The 15,501-nt window shown below is 67.0% G+C and overlaps 3 protein-coding genes across 9 annotated transcripts in view; 1 reads left to right on the top strand and 2 right to left on the bottom strand.

The window, feature by feature from the left end:
* The window catches only part of TSPAN4 (tetraspanin 4), a 20,272-nt gene extending 12,532 nt beyond the window's left edge, over positions 1-7,740 (bottom strand). The window contains exons 1-2 of one of the 4 annotated variants that reach the window (XM_029207309.1): positions 7,679-7,740; positions 2,962-3,057 (exon numbers count right to left, since the gene is read on the bottom strand). The gene's annotated coding sequence lies outside the window, so the exon portion shown is untranslated. Of the gene's footprint in view, positions 1-2,961; positions 3,058-5,293; positions 5,803-6,371; positions 6,472-7,345; positions 7,408-7,678 lie in introns of those variants that run through there. The other 3 variants (XM_029207311.1, XM_029207310.1, XM_029207308.1) reach the window with 3 other exon arrangements.
* Positions 7,741-7,922: 182 nt separating this feature from the next.
* On the top strand, positions 7,923-9,425 carry POLR2L (RNA polymerase II subunit L). Its single transcript, XM_029209255.1, has 2 exons — positions 7,923-8,094; positions 9,154-9,425. The coding sequence occupies exons 1-2, from the start codon at positions 8,000-8,002 to the stop codon at positions 9,260-9,262; spliced, it is 204 nt and encodes a 67-aa protein (XP_029065088.1). The 5' UTR covers positions 7,923-7,999; the 3' UTR covers positions 9,263-9,425.
* Positions 9,426-10,676: 1,251 nt separating this feature from the next.
* On the bottom strand, positions 10,677-15,492 carry CD151 (CD151 molecule (Raph blood group)). Of its 4 annotated transcripts, none has more exons than XM_029209252.1 (9): positions 15,367-15,492; positions 14,345-14,413; positions 13,395-13,504; positions 13,112-13,303; positions 12,610-12,684; positions 12,037-12,141; positions 11,776-11,934; positions 11,519-11,605; positions 10,677-11,434 (listed from the first exon to the last, which is right to left on the bottom strand). In XM_029209252.1, exons 3-9 carry the CDS (start codon positions 13,476-13,478, stop codon positions 11,375-11,377), a joined length of 762 nt encoding a protein of 253 aa, XP_029065085.1. In that variant the 5' UTR covers positions 13,479-13,504; positions 14,345-14,413; positions 15,367-15,492; the 3' UTR covers positions 10,677-11,374. The 4 variants fall into 4 exon arrangements, with proteins under 4 accessions (XP_029065085.1, XP_029065084.1, XP_029065087.1 ...); XM_029209251.1 differs by having other exon boundaries at positions 13,395-13,479; positions 15,367-15,486; XM_029209254.1 differs by having other exon boundaries at positions 13,395-13,508; positions 15,367-15,486.
* Positions 15,493-15,501: the final 9 nt, after the last annotated feature.

A 15,501-nucleotide genomic window follows, 5' to 3' on the forward strand; every position in this document is an offset into this window, starting at 1 on the left:
AAAAAAAAAAAAAGCCCGCCAATCCTCGAAGGCCCCGCCCCCGCGCGGACCCCTCCCCGCCTCGCCGCCCCGCCCCTCAGATCCGACCGCTCCGCCCCGCGCCGGCCAATCGCAGCCCCGGGACGGTGCCCCCGCGCCGCCCTCGGCCCTCGGTCCGCGCCTGCGTCCCTCGCTCCCCTCCCCTTCCCCGTCCGGCCCGGGAAGCGCGGTAGGGAACTGGGGTCGGGCGTCCAAGCAGCTCTCAGTCCCGGGTGCGACGGCCCGGGCCTTGCCCAGAAGCCGCAGCGCGCCAGGACCCCAATGCCGGCCGGGCTCTGAGGCCTCCGACCGCAAGCGAAACGCAAAGCGCTATACAAATGAGGGGTGACCCAGTTGCTGTCTGGTGGCGACTAGCGGCATCTCCGGCCCGGGCCCCTGGCCCAGATCGAAGTAGCGCGGGGAATGCAGCTGGAACCCACCGGGGGTGCACACTCTCCAGCGGCCCACCCTGGGCTGAGCGCTGCGCGGGGACCCCAAAGCTCCCGCAGCTCACATAGGACAGGGGTCAGCCTGGGGGATCCAACCTGGTGGGCGGTCCTGGGAGAGGGAGCAGAGTTGCGGTTTGAAGGACAAGCCCCTCAGAGGGGCCAGGGCGAGGGAGAACAAGCGGGGAGGCTGCTCTGGGGCACCCTGGGTGCCCAGAGGGTAGGTCACTCTGTAAGGCATGAGGGAAGGTTTTCAGACTTAAAGGGAGGGGCCGGACACACAGGAGTGCAGGAGTCATCACTGGGCACCCAGAGACAGGCCGCATGCAAGGCTGGCGGCCCACTCCAGGCCCAGAGCTCACGCAGGCCCCCCTGTCCTGCCATGGTCCCATCTCCCTGGGCAGGGAGCAGGCCCAGCCTCACCGGCATGTGACATGTGTCCGTGATACATGTCACACAGGACCCCTCTCTGGTTGGACGCTCTGCTGCCACTGTCGAAATTCTCCATGTTTCTTTTTTGTTTTTTTTTTGTGGTACGGGAGCTTCTTACTGTCGTGGCCTCTCCCATTGCGGAGCACAGGCTCCGGACGCGCAGGCTCAGCGGCCATGGCTCACGGGCCCAGCCGCTCCGCGGCATGTGGGATCCTCCCGGACCGGGGCACGAACCCGTGTCCCCTGCATCAGCAGGCGGACCCTCAACCACTGCGCCACCAGGGAAGCCCTCTCCGTGATTTTTGACCAAGAGGCCCTGAACTTCATTTGGCACCAGGCCCTCCCAGACACATCCACACAAGCCAGGTGACAGGGACACATGATGCTCCAAGGCCCCTTGCACCGGCGGTGTGGTGTGCACACGTGCTGCCGTTTAGACAGACACACACCAGGCGCAGCCTAGAAGTCAGAGGTGGGGAGACTCCCCTCAGCTGTGCCTCCACAGCCCACCCATTGGTGGAGGCCCTGGGCTGTGTGGGGAGGACCTCAGCATGGGGCCCAGATGCCTCCTCCCCATCTGCCCTGGGCCTCTCAGCTCAGCAGGGGAGCCAGGCTTGGGGGAGAGTGGCCACAGGCCTGGATGCAGCCCGCACCCTGGACTGGGTCTTCCCAGTCACTGAGGCCGCCCACTGGTGGCGTCCACACCATCGGATGGTCCCAAAAACTAAAGTCCAAAGAGGGAAGGACTCGCCCAAGGTCAGCAGAACTCAGATGGGAGAAGAGAGGAAAAGAAGTCGGGGAATAAGAAGGAGGAGGAAGGTGGGGGTGGGGGGAGGCCCGTCAGTGACAAAGTGACAGACTGAGAGAGTGAGAGGTGCCCGAGGTAGCATGTCTGGGGGACGTCTGCTGGGCTGGGGGCCCAGTGAGGTCTGGCAGCCCTGCGGGGCCCTGAGGACCACTGCACCAGCCCTGCGCTGCCCTGGCGGGCTCTGAGGAGAACTGCAGCTCAAGCCCCCAGGGCAGTGTCCTTGCAAGATCCTCCCTGAGCCCAGCTGGCCCTGGTAGGGAGTGGGGACAGGAGAGCCCCAGCATCCCTGCCCTGCCCACGTGCCAGTCAGCCTGGGGCTTCCCACAGTCCCTCCACCCTGTCCTCCGCCAAGGATTCTTTGGCGTGTCTGGACCCCTGGAAAGGGATACAACAGTGACCACGCACCAGGGGCCCAGTGGAGAAGTGAGCCTTGCAGGGCCCCCATCTGGGCCCTGTAGAGACCACTGGCCGCAGCTCTGCCCAGAGAGCAAGTGGCAGCCGGTGACCCCTGGAGATCCTGGGGAACTCCAGCAGCCTCTTGCTATCTTTCCCTTGGCCCAGCTCAGCCAACCCCACACACCCAAGCCAGGGATGGACACTCAGGGCCCCGAGAGTCGCAACGCATGAGAGGGCCTGCGCTCACTATGCACACTGGACACAGGAGAGCTGACGAGGGCTGAAGGACATGTCTGTCTCCCCAGCCTGGTCACAGGGCAGGGCCTCTGAGGACAAGGGTGGGGTCCTCCCCCCGTTGCCCGTCCTCCGCTTCATCACACTGCAGCTCAGGGCGGGGGTGGAAGGGTGGCCTGGGTTCCCACGATGGGGCCCAGCACCCAGGCTGCCCTCTCCCCAGCCTCACTCAGCCAACACCATGCCAACGCCCCCAGAACTCCTGCCAAGCCCTCTCCTGTTTCTAAAACCTGCACCCATCACCCCAGGTGAGCCTGTGAGTCTGAGCTGAGATTAAACCAGAAAACCACCAAGGATGCCAGGGACAATGGCAATGAGGACGTGAGCACATCAAGGCCACCAGTGGGGTGCTTCCCAGCCCCCAGGGACCCTGTCCTCAAAGTCCAGCCGTTCCTCCAGCAAGGGGACCCCGGTGAGACATGCTGAGAGGGTGACAGCTGGCTGGCTCAGCCTCGGTCTGTCCCAGGACCAGGAGAGTATCCAGCCAGCAAGGCCCTTGGGCCAGGCGTGGGGGAGACCAGGAGGCCACCCAGCGCTGCCCCCGCTGCCCCACGGGCCGCGACGTACCTGGGCTTGTGGCAGGGAAGAAGGTAGGTGGTGCCCGACGCCCCTGAAGGCTGGCCAGGCGGCAGGTGAGCAGTCAGCAAGGCCAAAGCCGGAGCTCTGTGGAAGGAAGACGGGCAGAATGGAGGCCGTGCTGCACCTCACTCCCAGCCTCTGAGGGGCTCTCCACTCAGGACCGGGTCCCTGCAGGGGCAGCTGGGGGCTGGGTGGCGGTGCACTCAGACTCGGGGGGCCAGAGCACCAACCAGTGGCCCAGACCAGGGGGCTGCACCCCACCCTCCGGTCACTCAGTCTTCTGAGATGCCCTGGCAGACACAGGAGTACCCACATGCGGACATGCACACAGAGAAGACACATGTTCAGAGTTGGGGACACACACACGGACTGAGGGCCGTCCAGCCCCCAGCGGTCCTGGAGCCCTGAGACCCACCGGCATTGTCCACTCATTCTGAGGTGCCCTGCACCCCACGCCCTCCTGGGTTCCCAGCAGACAGATGCCATGAGCCACCAGCCTTACGCTCTCCCCAGGGAGCCAACAGGCGATGACTCACACGGGGCTGTGAATCTGCCGTTGGCGCTCGAAGGGGGATTCTGTCCTCCCCTACCAGCCAGGGATTGCGGCGGGGGGGGGGGGGGGGGTGGAGCAAGCTCACACGCCCAGCCCATCACACCTCACCCCTCAGACCAGAGGCTCCTTGCAGCCTGAGGGTGGAGCAGATGTCTTTCCAGCGGCCCAGGGGCAGGAGGGGACAGCCACACTGGCACATGCCCACCCCGTCACAGCCATGCCCTCGTGGGCAGCCCACTGCCAGCCGGTCCACTCAAACCCACACCTGGGGCAGACATGAAGCCACTGAGCGGATGGAGGCCCCGGCAACGTGAGACCTGTCCCTTCATTTAGGGGGACGAACAGCACCCACCACGGTGGGGCAAGGAGGCACGTGGGCCCAGGGCCCGGGACCACCCCCCCAGCAACCGCTGTGCCCGGGGAAGACACGTCCGTGGAGGGGTTTCAGGCCCAGTGATACATCGAGGGCAATGAGTGGGAGGGACGCACCCCTCCCGTGTTCTTTGATGAACCCCCTGCCCAGGAGCTGAGGGGCCCAAAGCCCATAGCCACACCGCAGAAGCAAAAGACCACGCATCGCAGGCCACCACCCCTCCAGGCCTAAGGCTGCGTCTGCACACCCCGCACCCCCAGACCCGGGCGTCAGGCCCTACTGGGCAGCTCCACCAGCACCCCTCCTGGCCCCCACCCCAGAGGCACCCCTGGACCCTCCATGAATAACCTCCCTGCCTCCTGGCCCCCACAATGCCCCTCCATGAGTCCGGGGCCCCCAGCCCCATCCTGGGCAGCCCAGCCACAAGCCTGTGGTCAGGGTATGGGTGCAGGGCCCGACAGCACCGGGCTGGCCCTGTCCCTCACCCAGGCCCAGCCTTCTCCTCCAGGAAGCCTCCTTGCCCCACACCCTGCTCTGGGCTTCCTTTGAGCACAGGTTCCGACATGCCTGCGTCCCCCGGAATGGCACGTGCAGCCGGCAGTCAGGATGCGGGCTGAATGAGAAGCCTGTGACAGACACTCCCGCAGCCGTCCAGCCCTAGGCTGGGCCTTCTGAATTCCCCGGGGCCCCAGGGCGGGGACAGGCAGGGACCTGGGGGAGCGCGAGCCACACAGAGGTCGTGGTGCCTACCTGGCCAGACCAGGGTCTAACTCAGAGAAGGACCTCCCCGAACGCCAAAACAGAGCTTGCCCCGGAGGCCTTGGAGGCCGGGGGTGGACGGCAGCAGGGCCCGGCCCGGAGCACACACCCCAGCGGGCAGCACAAGCCACGCGGTGTCGGCCTTCCTGCTGCCACTCCGACCCCCGCAGGCCCCAGAGCCCACCCAGGCCCGCACCCCCTCCCGCCTCCCCCCACCCAAGCTGCAGCCCCTGGGGCTGGGAGACACACCCTCCAGGGGAGGGGTCCCCGAGGAAGAGGCCGCGGAGGGGCCCCAGGCTTTCCCTGGGCCCACCGAGGCCAACCCCAAGCTCAGGGCCCTCCCCTGCCAGCCTGCTGCTCCCACCGCCCCCAGGCCCCGGGAGCACCCTTCTCCGGTGCCCACAGTGTACGTGCCCCACCTCAGCACTGACACCCCACCCGCCCCCTCCTGAGCGGTGCCCTCGGGGAGCCCCATGTGGGGCCAGGCTGGCAGAAAATCACATGACCACGTTCCCAAAGGCCATGGGCCCGGCCTGTCCACAGGGTCATTAGGCTGGGCCAGCTCAGCCTCAAGCATGCCTGCAAATACCACCACTCTCGAATACCACCCCGGGGGCTGGGGCCCAGAGGGTTACCGTAGATGCTGCAGGCGGGCGACCTCGTCGGACCCTGGGGAAGCGTCCGAGCACCCCGCTCACCCCACCGCGTGAGCACGAGTCTACCCAAGGCAGCCGGGGCTCCGGGCTGAGCCTGGGACCTCCAGGCCCACACAGCCAGTATGGGGACCCTCCAGCTGGGCAGCGTCTGGTTCCACCCACGCTTCACAGATGGGGAAGCGGAGGCTGTGATCCAGGACCAGGGGCCAGGGTCAGCTGACTCCCAGCCTGTTTCCAGGACAACACTCAGGGCCAGAGGCTGTCTGCAGCTAAAACTTCAATCGCTGATTTCCCCTTGTCCCCTGCCTGCCCTGAAGTGACCCTCCTCTAGCAGGAAACAGGGCTCTTGGGTTCCAAACCACATGTGAGCACAGCCCTCCCTCCCTGTGCCCCCGCCCCTGGGGGCAGGACACCCCATTCTCGGAAAACCAGCGCCTCACTCTCCCTGCCCTACCTCCGGCCCTTCCCAAAGGTCTGGGCCACATCTGTGCTCACACCCCACTGCCCCTGCAGGCAGGCCTGGCCCCGCTCCCCCTGACCCTGTGTGTTGGGCTCCCGGGGCACCCTCCTGCCCCTGCCCACCCTGAGGAGAGCCAGGCCCACGCCCCAGCCTGCCCCCCCAACACACACACGAGGGGGCCAGCTGAGCAGGGGGCAGGGCTGACCTCTGAGGCTCCCCTGGGTCCTCAGGTCTAGCCTGGCCAGGCCTGAGCCAGGGCAGAGTGGAGACGGAGGGTCAAGTGCCCCAAGGGGCCTCTGTGCACATGTGTGTAGGGCACCTGCACACAGGCAGCCACACTGCTCCCCACAGCCTCTCCTGGGAAATCAGGGAGCTGGAGGGAGGAGACTCCCCCAATCTACACACAGCTCTCAGAATTCCAGGAATGTCAACTTGGCTCTCGGGCCCCTCAGTCTCTGGGAGTAAACAACTTCTGGGGCCAGAGCAGGATGAGGCGGACCATGGGCCCCTCCTCCAGGAAGCCTTCTGCCCACACCCACTCCCGTTCCCGAAGAGCTACCCAGATGGCATCCCAGATCCCTCCCCTGTTTCCCTCACCTCCACAGGTGCGGCAGCCTCTACAGCTGAGCCCAGCTCCAACCCCAGGCCACTGTGACTCAAGGCCCCTGCCCCCGCCGGGGACAGGATGTGTCCTGTCAGCCTGGGAAGGGGGGGCATTGGGCAGGGAGGTGGCCTCTGCTCGTGGCTCCGCACGTGGCAGGGTGGGGGATGGCAAACGTCACTGGGGAGGCTGTCAGGGCCCAGACTTCAGGCGGGCAGAAGCTCTGATCAACCTCTTCAGGACACTGGGGACCCCCATCTCCCTGCCCCTCAACTAAATCCAGACTCCGTCACCCACCCTGAGAGGACTGTCAGGCCCCCCCCACCCCAACCAGAAATCCAGATGCCCCAGACCAGCAAATGTGCCCAGACTCTGCATAGGTGCCTAAGTTACAGGGGCCACTGTGAGACACATCCACCTTCCTCAGCCCAAAGCTCACCTCCTCCAGGGAGACTTCCCTGCTTCTCATGGCACACAGCCACAGGATCAGGGGGCTCACCCCAGGCCATCTCCAGAGACACAGCCTCCCCTCCCTTTAAATCCTTCATGGCCCCTGCTCCATCACCTCCAGCTCCGACACCTACTCTGTCCCACAGGTACAGCCTCCAGGCCTCAGCCCATGGGTCCCCTTTGCCGGTATCTGTCCTGCTCCCTCACACACACTCGGGATCCCTTGTCAAGGCTCAGCTCAAAGGACACCACTTCCACGACGACCCCCTGACCACCCTCCGGTCCTCAGAGATCCGATGCTCTCAGATCGCAGGCGCCCGACTCATCAGAGCCTGGCCTGGGACGGGTGCAGCCAGCCCCATCCCGCACCCCCTCGCAGCCCCTCCCCCGGGAAGAAGGCAGGAGGGACAGGGGCGAAGCGGACCGAAGCGGCGCTGCGGGTTGGAGCGGCCGGCTGAGCCCGCCACCCGCCGGGTCACTCGCACCGCGCCCTCCCGCCGTCAGGGATACGGGCAACTACCGGGCCGGGACCGTTACTGTGCGGGCGATCGGGCTGGGCGGCGACTCCGAGGGTCCTCCAAACTCAGCGCAAAGACCCCCGGGTGTCCACGGGCAGCGGCTCCAGGTGGAGAGACCCTCCCCCCTTCCTGGTCCCCACTGGCCGCCGGTCAGCCGCTCTCCTCGCCCGCAGCGGGGTCGCCGCGCCCCGGCCCGGCCCGCAACTTGTTGCTGAGACTCGGCTCGTGCTCTGCGCTCGGGGCCTGAAATTCGCGCCGGCTCGGCTCGGGCCCGGGCCCGGCTCGGGCGCGCGGGCCGCGGGACCCGGACTGCATCCCCGCCGGGGGCGCTATACCTGCGGGCAGTCAGCTCGTCGCGCAGCTGTCAGTCATGCGGACACGAGAAACGCGAACGCCGCCGCCGGGCCCTTACGGCCCCGCCCGGACGCCGTAGGCCGGGATGTACCAAAGTGGCAGGCGGGGGGCGCCGCCTGCTCCTGCCGTGGCCGCACGGGCCTCGGAAACTCGTCGCGGAGGGAAGCGGACGGCAACTGCACCAGGGCGGGCGGACGGCCGGGCACCCCCCGCGCCATGGGCGCGCCCAGGGCGGGGCCGGAGCCGAGGGCGGAAGCGCCGCAGGATCAAGGAGGTTGGCAGCTGGCTGCTCCGGTGCCGCCATGATCATCCCTGTGCGCTGCTTCACGTGCGGCAAGATCGTCGGTAACAAGTGGGAGGCCTACCTGGGGCTGCTGCAGGCCGAGTACACCGAGGGGTGAGGCGCCGGGCCGGCCTGGGAGGGCCTCCAGCGTGGTCGGGAAGCTTTCCCCGGGCCGCCAGCCTGCGGGGCATGGGGGGTGGGTCCCGGCCTGAGGGGCCTGGGGGGCCGGGTCCGGCCCGCGGGGTCGGTGTGTCGGGCCGGTGTCGGGAGGTCCCAGTCTGCAGGGCGGGGGCTACTCACATCAGATTCCAGGTGACCCTGGGCGGGGGAGCTTTCAGTCTCGGAGTCTTTTCCATCCCTGTTCTCCGGACCCGCTCTCAGGAAAGCGCCCCCACCCCCGACCTCTTAGTTTGGCGAGGGGAGGGAGTCGGGCGTCAAGCTGCTGCCGTCTGGGGACTCCTAGGTATCCTGGCGAGTCTCGCCACCTCCACGGCAAATAAGCCCTCAGCCGCCTCTGTCCACCTGCTCCCTAACTTCTCCCCGCTGTTAGGCCCACCCCCGTGTACTGCAGACTCACTGGCTTTTTTAGGACATAGGACAAGCTCCCTGGCCACACAGGCCTCATCATTAGGCTATTGTGGGGGTCCCTCTTCTGTGCTTACTAACCCTCAGCACTGCAGTTTCCACCGTGCCTGTCGGGGTCTCTACCCTGGACTAGAGTCTGACTTTGGGCCCCTGTGTGGACAGCCCCATCCTCATCACATTTGAACCTCTGGGTCCCGGGATGTGCCAGGGAGGCGTAGGCTCTTAGTGCAAGTGTGTCGGATGAACGGGGAAGCGATAGATGACCTTAGTATTTGCGCCGAGTTCCAAGGAGGCTGCTGAAATGACCAGAGTGCAAGTGAATGCTGGCAGCCTGCACGGGACCCCTCCCCAGGATGCCCCAAGCAGGGGCCACCCGACCTGGCCTCCCCTTTCCCAAGCCACCGCATTGTCTGCACACCAGAGGCCTTGAGGGTGACGGGCGGCGTCTCTGGGAAGTGAGAGAGGTGTTTCCCTCCCCGACATGGGGAGCAGAGCCCGTGGCAGCTGAGCAGGGCTTGCTCCAGCCGGGGCAAGGTCATCCATCTGCCAGGACAAACGGGCTGCAGCCAGCTTTCTCCTCGCCCTCAGGGACGCTCTGGATGCGCTGGGCCTGAAGCGCTACTGCTGCCGCCGCATGCTGCTGGCCCACGTGGACCTGATCGAGAAGCTGCTCAACTACGCACCCCTGGAGAAGTGACCCCTGCCCGGCAGGCCGCGTCTTGCCCACGGCGCGTTCCCTGGAGGTGTGGGGAGCTGGAAGCAAGGCCCGCGCACCCGTGGCCCTGTCGGCATGGGTCTCCCTCTCTGGAAAGAACCGTCCAGTAAATGTTTTTGAGGACCACAAGGAGGTCCTGACAGTTGGCCTGGCTCCGTGAGGCTCCCCGCTGCCCGCTCCTGTGTCCTGCCTGGAGCATGAGGCCGCTTGGGGGTGGGTGTGGCCCTCACCGCCTGGGAGGAGGGAGGGCCATCCCCAGGGAAGCGCTCAGCCTGGGGCTGCTTTCCTCCAGGGCTTGCACTCGGCTCCACACAAGGCACAGATGTCGGGAGTGCTTGGGTTGGGGGCACGGGGGCGCTGGTATCCCCACAGCGGTGTTCCGGGCGCCCTTTAGGCTCAGGACAGACGCCCTCTACCTCTTCCTCCCCGGTGTCTAAAGAACCTCGAGGTTTTCTGAGCCCTGAGTAGAGTGCTCGCTGTGGTTAAAGATGCCCGTCTCGACAGTACTGCTGCCAGCAGCTTCCAGGCTGCACCCAAGGCCAGCAGCCCGCTCCCCTCCACAGACAACTCTGAGATCCCCACAGTGGGTGGGAGGAGCCCTGCCGGCTGTCTGGGCTGGATGGGTTCTCGGTGCCCCAGGCACTGACATGCCACCCTGTGAACCAGCCGGAGAGCTGCCTCTCGGAGGCCTCTGTCCTGTTGTGGCTCAGGCTGAGGCTCAGAACGGGAAGCTGCCACCTTGGCGGGGGTCAGGTAGGCCCTGGTGCCCTGCAGCAGGCAGAGGGCAGGGCCGTGCAGTTAGCGAGGGAGGCACCCTTCCCCGGGCACCTTCCTCAGGGCTGGCCCAGCTGCCTGGACGCCTTAAGTGGGGTTCCCTGAACGTACGTGAGGGGACACGGGAGGGAGATGGGGTCCGTGCAGCGGTGTGAGGAGCTGGGCGGCCCCTGGGCGACAGGGCACGATGGCCACGCCCTGGCTGCCCCTCCAGGCCCAGCACCCCTTCCAGCCCCAGCTCCCACTGCCAGCACACATCCTTCCAGACATGCCCCGGACTCGCTCCTGAGACACCAGCCCCAGCACCTTCTCCCGTTCCTGATTCCTGCGCCGTGGCCAGAAAGGCCCCTGGAAACCACAAGCAGTCCCGGCTACTCCCCGAGGTCTAGCCCCACTTCCTCTGGGGCTCTGGCCACACCACCAGCTTTGCATCAGAGAGCGGCTGAGGTGCTGCATCAAGGCCTGTCCCCAGCCACCTCTCCCTCGAGTCCCCTTGGCCCACAGCTGGCCCCCTGTTCTCCTCTGTTGTGGCCCTGGGTGGGGGGATCTGTCCACTCTGCTGGACGTGATGGCCCTGGGGACCAGAACTGTCTGTGTCACCAACATAGAAAGTTCAGCCATCCGCTCCACAGACGTTTATTGAGCACCTACCACACAGCAGGAGCAGTCCTAGGCATCGTCAGGCGGCAGTGAATAAAACCTGCAGGACGCCTGCCTCCAGGGAAGAGGTGACAGCAGTGAACTAGTGATGCAAGGCCTCTAGACGGTGGTGAGAGCAGCGGGAACACAGCGGGGGGAGCGGCAGAGGCTTGGCCCTGGGAGAACTCTTGCTTGGTTTTCTCCAGGGGCTGGAGGTGGCTTGCTTAAGGAGAAGCCCCCAGTACCTGAGGGGCCTGAGGGCAGGCACACGGGGCTCCTCACCTGCTGCCGCCCGGCTCCCCGCTGGGCCAGCCCATTGCTGCCCAACTCAGCCCCTCTGACTGAACCCAGGCCTCAGGGAGCAACCCGAGGCCACAACCCTGGCCCCCACCCACCCACCCAGCCCAGCAGACAGGCAGACAGGTGGGGCCGACCCCAGGCCTTGGGACTTTGGTGTGCAGCTAAAGGCACTTGAAGCTGCCTCCGGGGTTTGGGGCTCCCCAGAGGTCACGGTGATGGCACAGTGCGGGGGGCGGGGGGGGCCCAGGCATGAGAACACCAGGGGGAGACCCTGGCAGGCAAAGGGTGGGGCCCCGTGCTGGACCGCAGCTCCCTGGCCGTCAGTAGTCAACGCGTGGCAAGAAGCTGCAGTGCATATGGAGGGCCGGCCCGCGGGCAGGATCAGTAGTGCTCCAGCTTCAGGCTCTTGTACAGGCAGCACGTGAAGATCATGCCAAACACCTGAGCATGGGGCCAGCATGAGCGGACGTGGCCGCCAGCACCTCGCGTCCCAGCACCCGCCGGCCCGCCCTGCCGTGCCCGCACCTGCACGCAGGCGATGCCGAGGCCCACGGCCCCGATGATCCTCAGGTGCTCCTGGATGAACGTCTCCAGCTTAGTGATGCAGCCGCCCTGCAGGAGCGGGCCAGGGGTGCGCACTGAAGGCAGCAAGTCGTCGGGCCCCCTCGGGTGTTGGGCCACACCAGCCCCCAGCATCCCGGGATTCCCCGGGCCCAGGCACGACAGAGCAGAGCCACTGCCCTCAGGGCCCTGGGCGTCTCAGCAAGCCCCAGCCGGCCTACCTCCACCTTGTAGATGTTGGAGGCGTGGTCGCGCTGCCCGCAGCCGGCCACCACGGTCTTGCAGCAGCTGTCAGGGACCACGCGGCCGCCTGCCTCGCCCGAGCGGATCCACTCGCTGTCCCGCCAGTCCTGCGAGTTGTTGCTGCCACAGCAGTGGAACTGCAGCGAGGACACGGCCCAGGCTGAGCCCTGACCGCCCACCCCTGCGGCTGGGGCTCCCGCACGAGTCTGGGGAGGTGCCTCCCTGCGCCACCCACCCACCTCCTGCTGCAGCTTGTCCACAGCGCTGGTCACGCCCTCGTGGCCCAGCTGATGGTACCGCTTGGTCATGGTGTCCTTCAGGTTCTCCTTGAGCTCTGCGTTCAGCTGGGGTGAGGGGGTGACAGCTTCAGCCACAAAATCTAAGACTCTCCAAGGTGGGGCAGAATGGCAATGGGCACAGGCGGGAGAGAGGCGCAGGGTCAGGGCTGGGGTCAGACGCATGGCTCAGATGGCCACGGGGAGGGCCGCGGGCAGGGAGGGCGCTCCAGATCCTGCGGACACCTGCCTCCCCCGCCAGGGCCCCCAAGCAGGCAACTTGGGTGCTGCAGGCAGGCTGTCCATCCCCGTGATCCACCCTCCCCCTGGGACCCAGTCCCCACCTCCTGGGCCTGATGCCACGATGCTCAGCGCTGGAGCCCGTGCAGTCCTGTGTGCATGTGCGCGCCCTGCCTGTGTACGTGTGTGTCCCAGTGTGTACACACCACCTGCGTGTGCACATCCATCTCGCACGTGCGTGTCCCCGTGTGTGCCCGTGCCCGTCCACATTGACCACGGCCTGTCTGTGCCCCTCACCTGCTGGTAGTAGACGTAGGCCAGGGCTCCCGCGATGATCTCCAGCAGGAAGATGACGAGGAGCAGGGTGAAGTACTGGGGGGCGGTGCAGGGGCTCCGTGAGACGGGGCGGGACACGGACACCCCCAGTCCGTGAGGGCTCCCCGGGCCCAGGCACAACAGAGCACAGCCACTGCCTTCAGCTCCCAAGCAGCCACACGGTGAGAGCTCCAGGCAGCAGGCAAGCGCTGGGGGGCCGCCAGGACCCCAAATGCTCACTCCCAGGTGTCTTCCCTCTGTAGGCCCAGCTGGGATGTGGGCACTCACAGGACTGGGCAGGTGGGAAGGGATGCCCCCCCAGGTGAGCACAGCAGAGTCCATCCTGCGGTGTCACACTCGATCCCCGTCAGTCCCTTCTAACTCCCTCAAGGACCCAGAGCCAGCCCCCGGCAGCCTGGCAGGGAGCCCTGGCAGGTACCCGCAGCCCCACCCCCGCCCCCAGTGACAGCCACACCCTGCTGACCAGACGCAGCAGGTCCCTCCGCTCCTTGAAGGTGGCGCAGCAGCCCAGAACCCCGGTCACCATGACGACAGCGCCCGCCACCACCAGGATGTAGGCTGTGGCCAGGTAGGTGCCCGAGGCCAGCAGGCTGATGTAGTCGCTCTTGAGGGCCAGTGTCCAGATGCCCACGGCCATGACGGCCAGACCAGCCAGCTGTGGGCAGTGCACACCGGTCACCACACCTGGCCCCAGGTCTGAGCCCCAGGCCAGGCTCCTTTCAAGGCTGGGGAAGGGGGTGCCTCACCCAGAAGCAGCAGTTGAAGGTGAAGAGCAAGTACTTGAGGCAGACGGTGCCACATGTCGTCGTCTTCTCGCCGAACTCGCCCATCCTGCGGCAGGGAGGCGGGGGAGGGCCTGACTGGGAGGATGGCCAGACACCAGTGGGGACAGAAGGAGGGGACACAGATGTCCAGACCAGCCCCAGGTTGGGGCTAAGCCAACTGCCTGCCAGGGTGAAGGCTCTGGGAGAAGGTCCATGGCAACCAGGATGCTTCCTGCGAAGGCCGCTCAGGAGCCTCCACCCCCACTGCAGCGAGGGCAGATGGGGTGCCCACAGCCTAGCTGAAGGCCGGGGGGCCAGGCTTCCCTGACCAGAGCCCCGGGCATGGTGAGAGGGGGCCTGGAGGACCCCCAACCATCACGGGCTGACTCACCCCTCTGGCAGCCAGGGTAGGAAGCCCCAGCAGGCACCTCGGGGTGAGCTCATGCAGGCTCCCCACCCCGTCCCAAGCATTCCCCGGGCCCCACGCCACAGGTTGGCAGGAACCCACCAGCTGCTGGGGGGAGGAGGCCGCTCCAAGACAGACCGACCTGCCCCTCGCTAGCCTAGTCCCACAGCCTTAGGAAAGCCCTTCAGGGCTCTGTGAAAGGACAGGCCTGCCTTCTTCCCAGCGGGGGCAAGTGGAGCTGGCAGACACACACCCGCCCAGACCTGGGGGGTTCTTCCTGTGCCAGTCCTCATTGCTGGAATGGGGACAGCCACACCGACCCCAGGGAGAAGTGGAGCTACCGGCTGTGCTCCTCCCCAGAGGCACCCCAGGGCCACCCCACCCACTCTGTTATGGGGTGTCCGCACTGGGCGGGGAGTGGCTGTGGGACACAGATGGCAGCTGAGCGCCCGGGGCCATGTTTCCAGACAGACGCAGCGCCGCCCCGCCCACAGCCAAATTTATATCCACCCCGCCCAGCACTCACCTGGCTGGTGGGGATGTCTCTTTCGTCTGTAAGGCAGGCGGACGGAAGTTCCCGCCCGAGGAGCCTCCGCTAGAAGGGCAGGGACAGGTCACAGGTCTGGCTCAACCTGGATGGTCAGGATCCCGCCACCCCTCTTTCTGGCCGACCCAGGCACTGGACCCGAGCTGGCCTTCCAGAGCAGGCAGCGTCCACCCCCTGCCCGTGGCTGAGAGGGGAGCGGCCAGGCCCGGTATTTTGGTCTGGGCCAGGGCGGGGCAGGGCAGAGGACATTTCTGGACAGTCCGATCCAGGGAGGGACCGCACGCCTTCTCCAGGCGCCCACTCTGAGGCTTGGCACCAGACCTGTCACTGCCCCTTGCCCCACCAAGCAGCAGTAGCTGCAGCCTGGAAAGAAAAAGGCGCAGAGCACTAGCACAGCCGGGGTGTGGAAGCCCCACGTGCCGCAGACCTGGGCCTGCCCTGGGGTCCCGGGGAGGCTGCTTCCAGACACAGATCCGGCCCCCACGGCCCGCCCGCGGGCGACCGGCTGAGGAGGGGCCCCTCTTTCCGGGAGTGGCTGGCGGAGATGATCCCCAAGGGAAAGGGCCGGCCAGAAATAGCTCCCGCGGCCCGGGACAGAGCCGCCCCACCCACGTCCCCCGCGGCCCAACCAGCCCTTCGGCGCCCCGCCCCGCAAGGTGGGGGACCCCGACTCGGCTCCAGCCAGGCCGGGTGAGGAATTCGCGATGAAGTCACCGCCGCCGCCTCCCCCACGCCGGGGCGAGGCGAACGGCCCGCCCACTCGCACCGGGCGGAGGGGAGGGCACCGGTGTCTGCGCACAGTGAGCAGGGTGCTAGGGAGGAACTCCTGGCCGGAAGGGGCCGCCAGGCCCGTCCGGAGACCCGGGAGGCGCCTCGCCCTCGCCGCCCGGCGGACCCTCTTTCCGCCCGGCCTCCAGGCGCCCGTCTCCCTCCGGAAGCGGCCTGCACGGCCGCCAAGCGCGCGGCTTCTCCCGGCCGGCCGGGCCGGGCGGTGCACTCACCGGCCACGCGTCCGAGTCGGGCCGGCGGCGGCGGTGGCGGCGCAGGCGGCGGCGGTTCGGAGCGCGGAGAATGTGCGGCCGACCGGGGGCTTGCGAGCGCGACGCGCCGGACCGCTCAGGTCCCCGCCCCGGGCC

The sequence above is a fragment of the Monodon monoceros genome, unplaced genomic scaffold, assembly GCF_005190385.1.
Source record: "Monodon monoceros isolate NGI ecotype Baffin Bay Population unplaced genomic scaffold, NGI_Narwhal_1 Super_Scaffold_7, whole genome shotgun sequence".
Lineage (NCBI taxonomy): Eukaryota > Metazoa > Chordata > Mammalia > Artiodactyla > Monodontidae > Monodon > Monodon monoceros.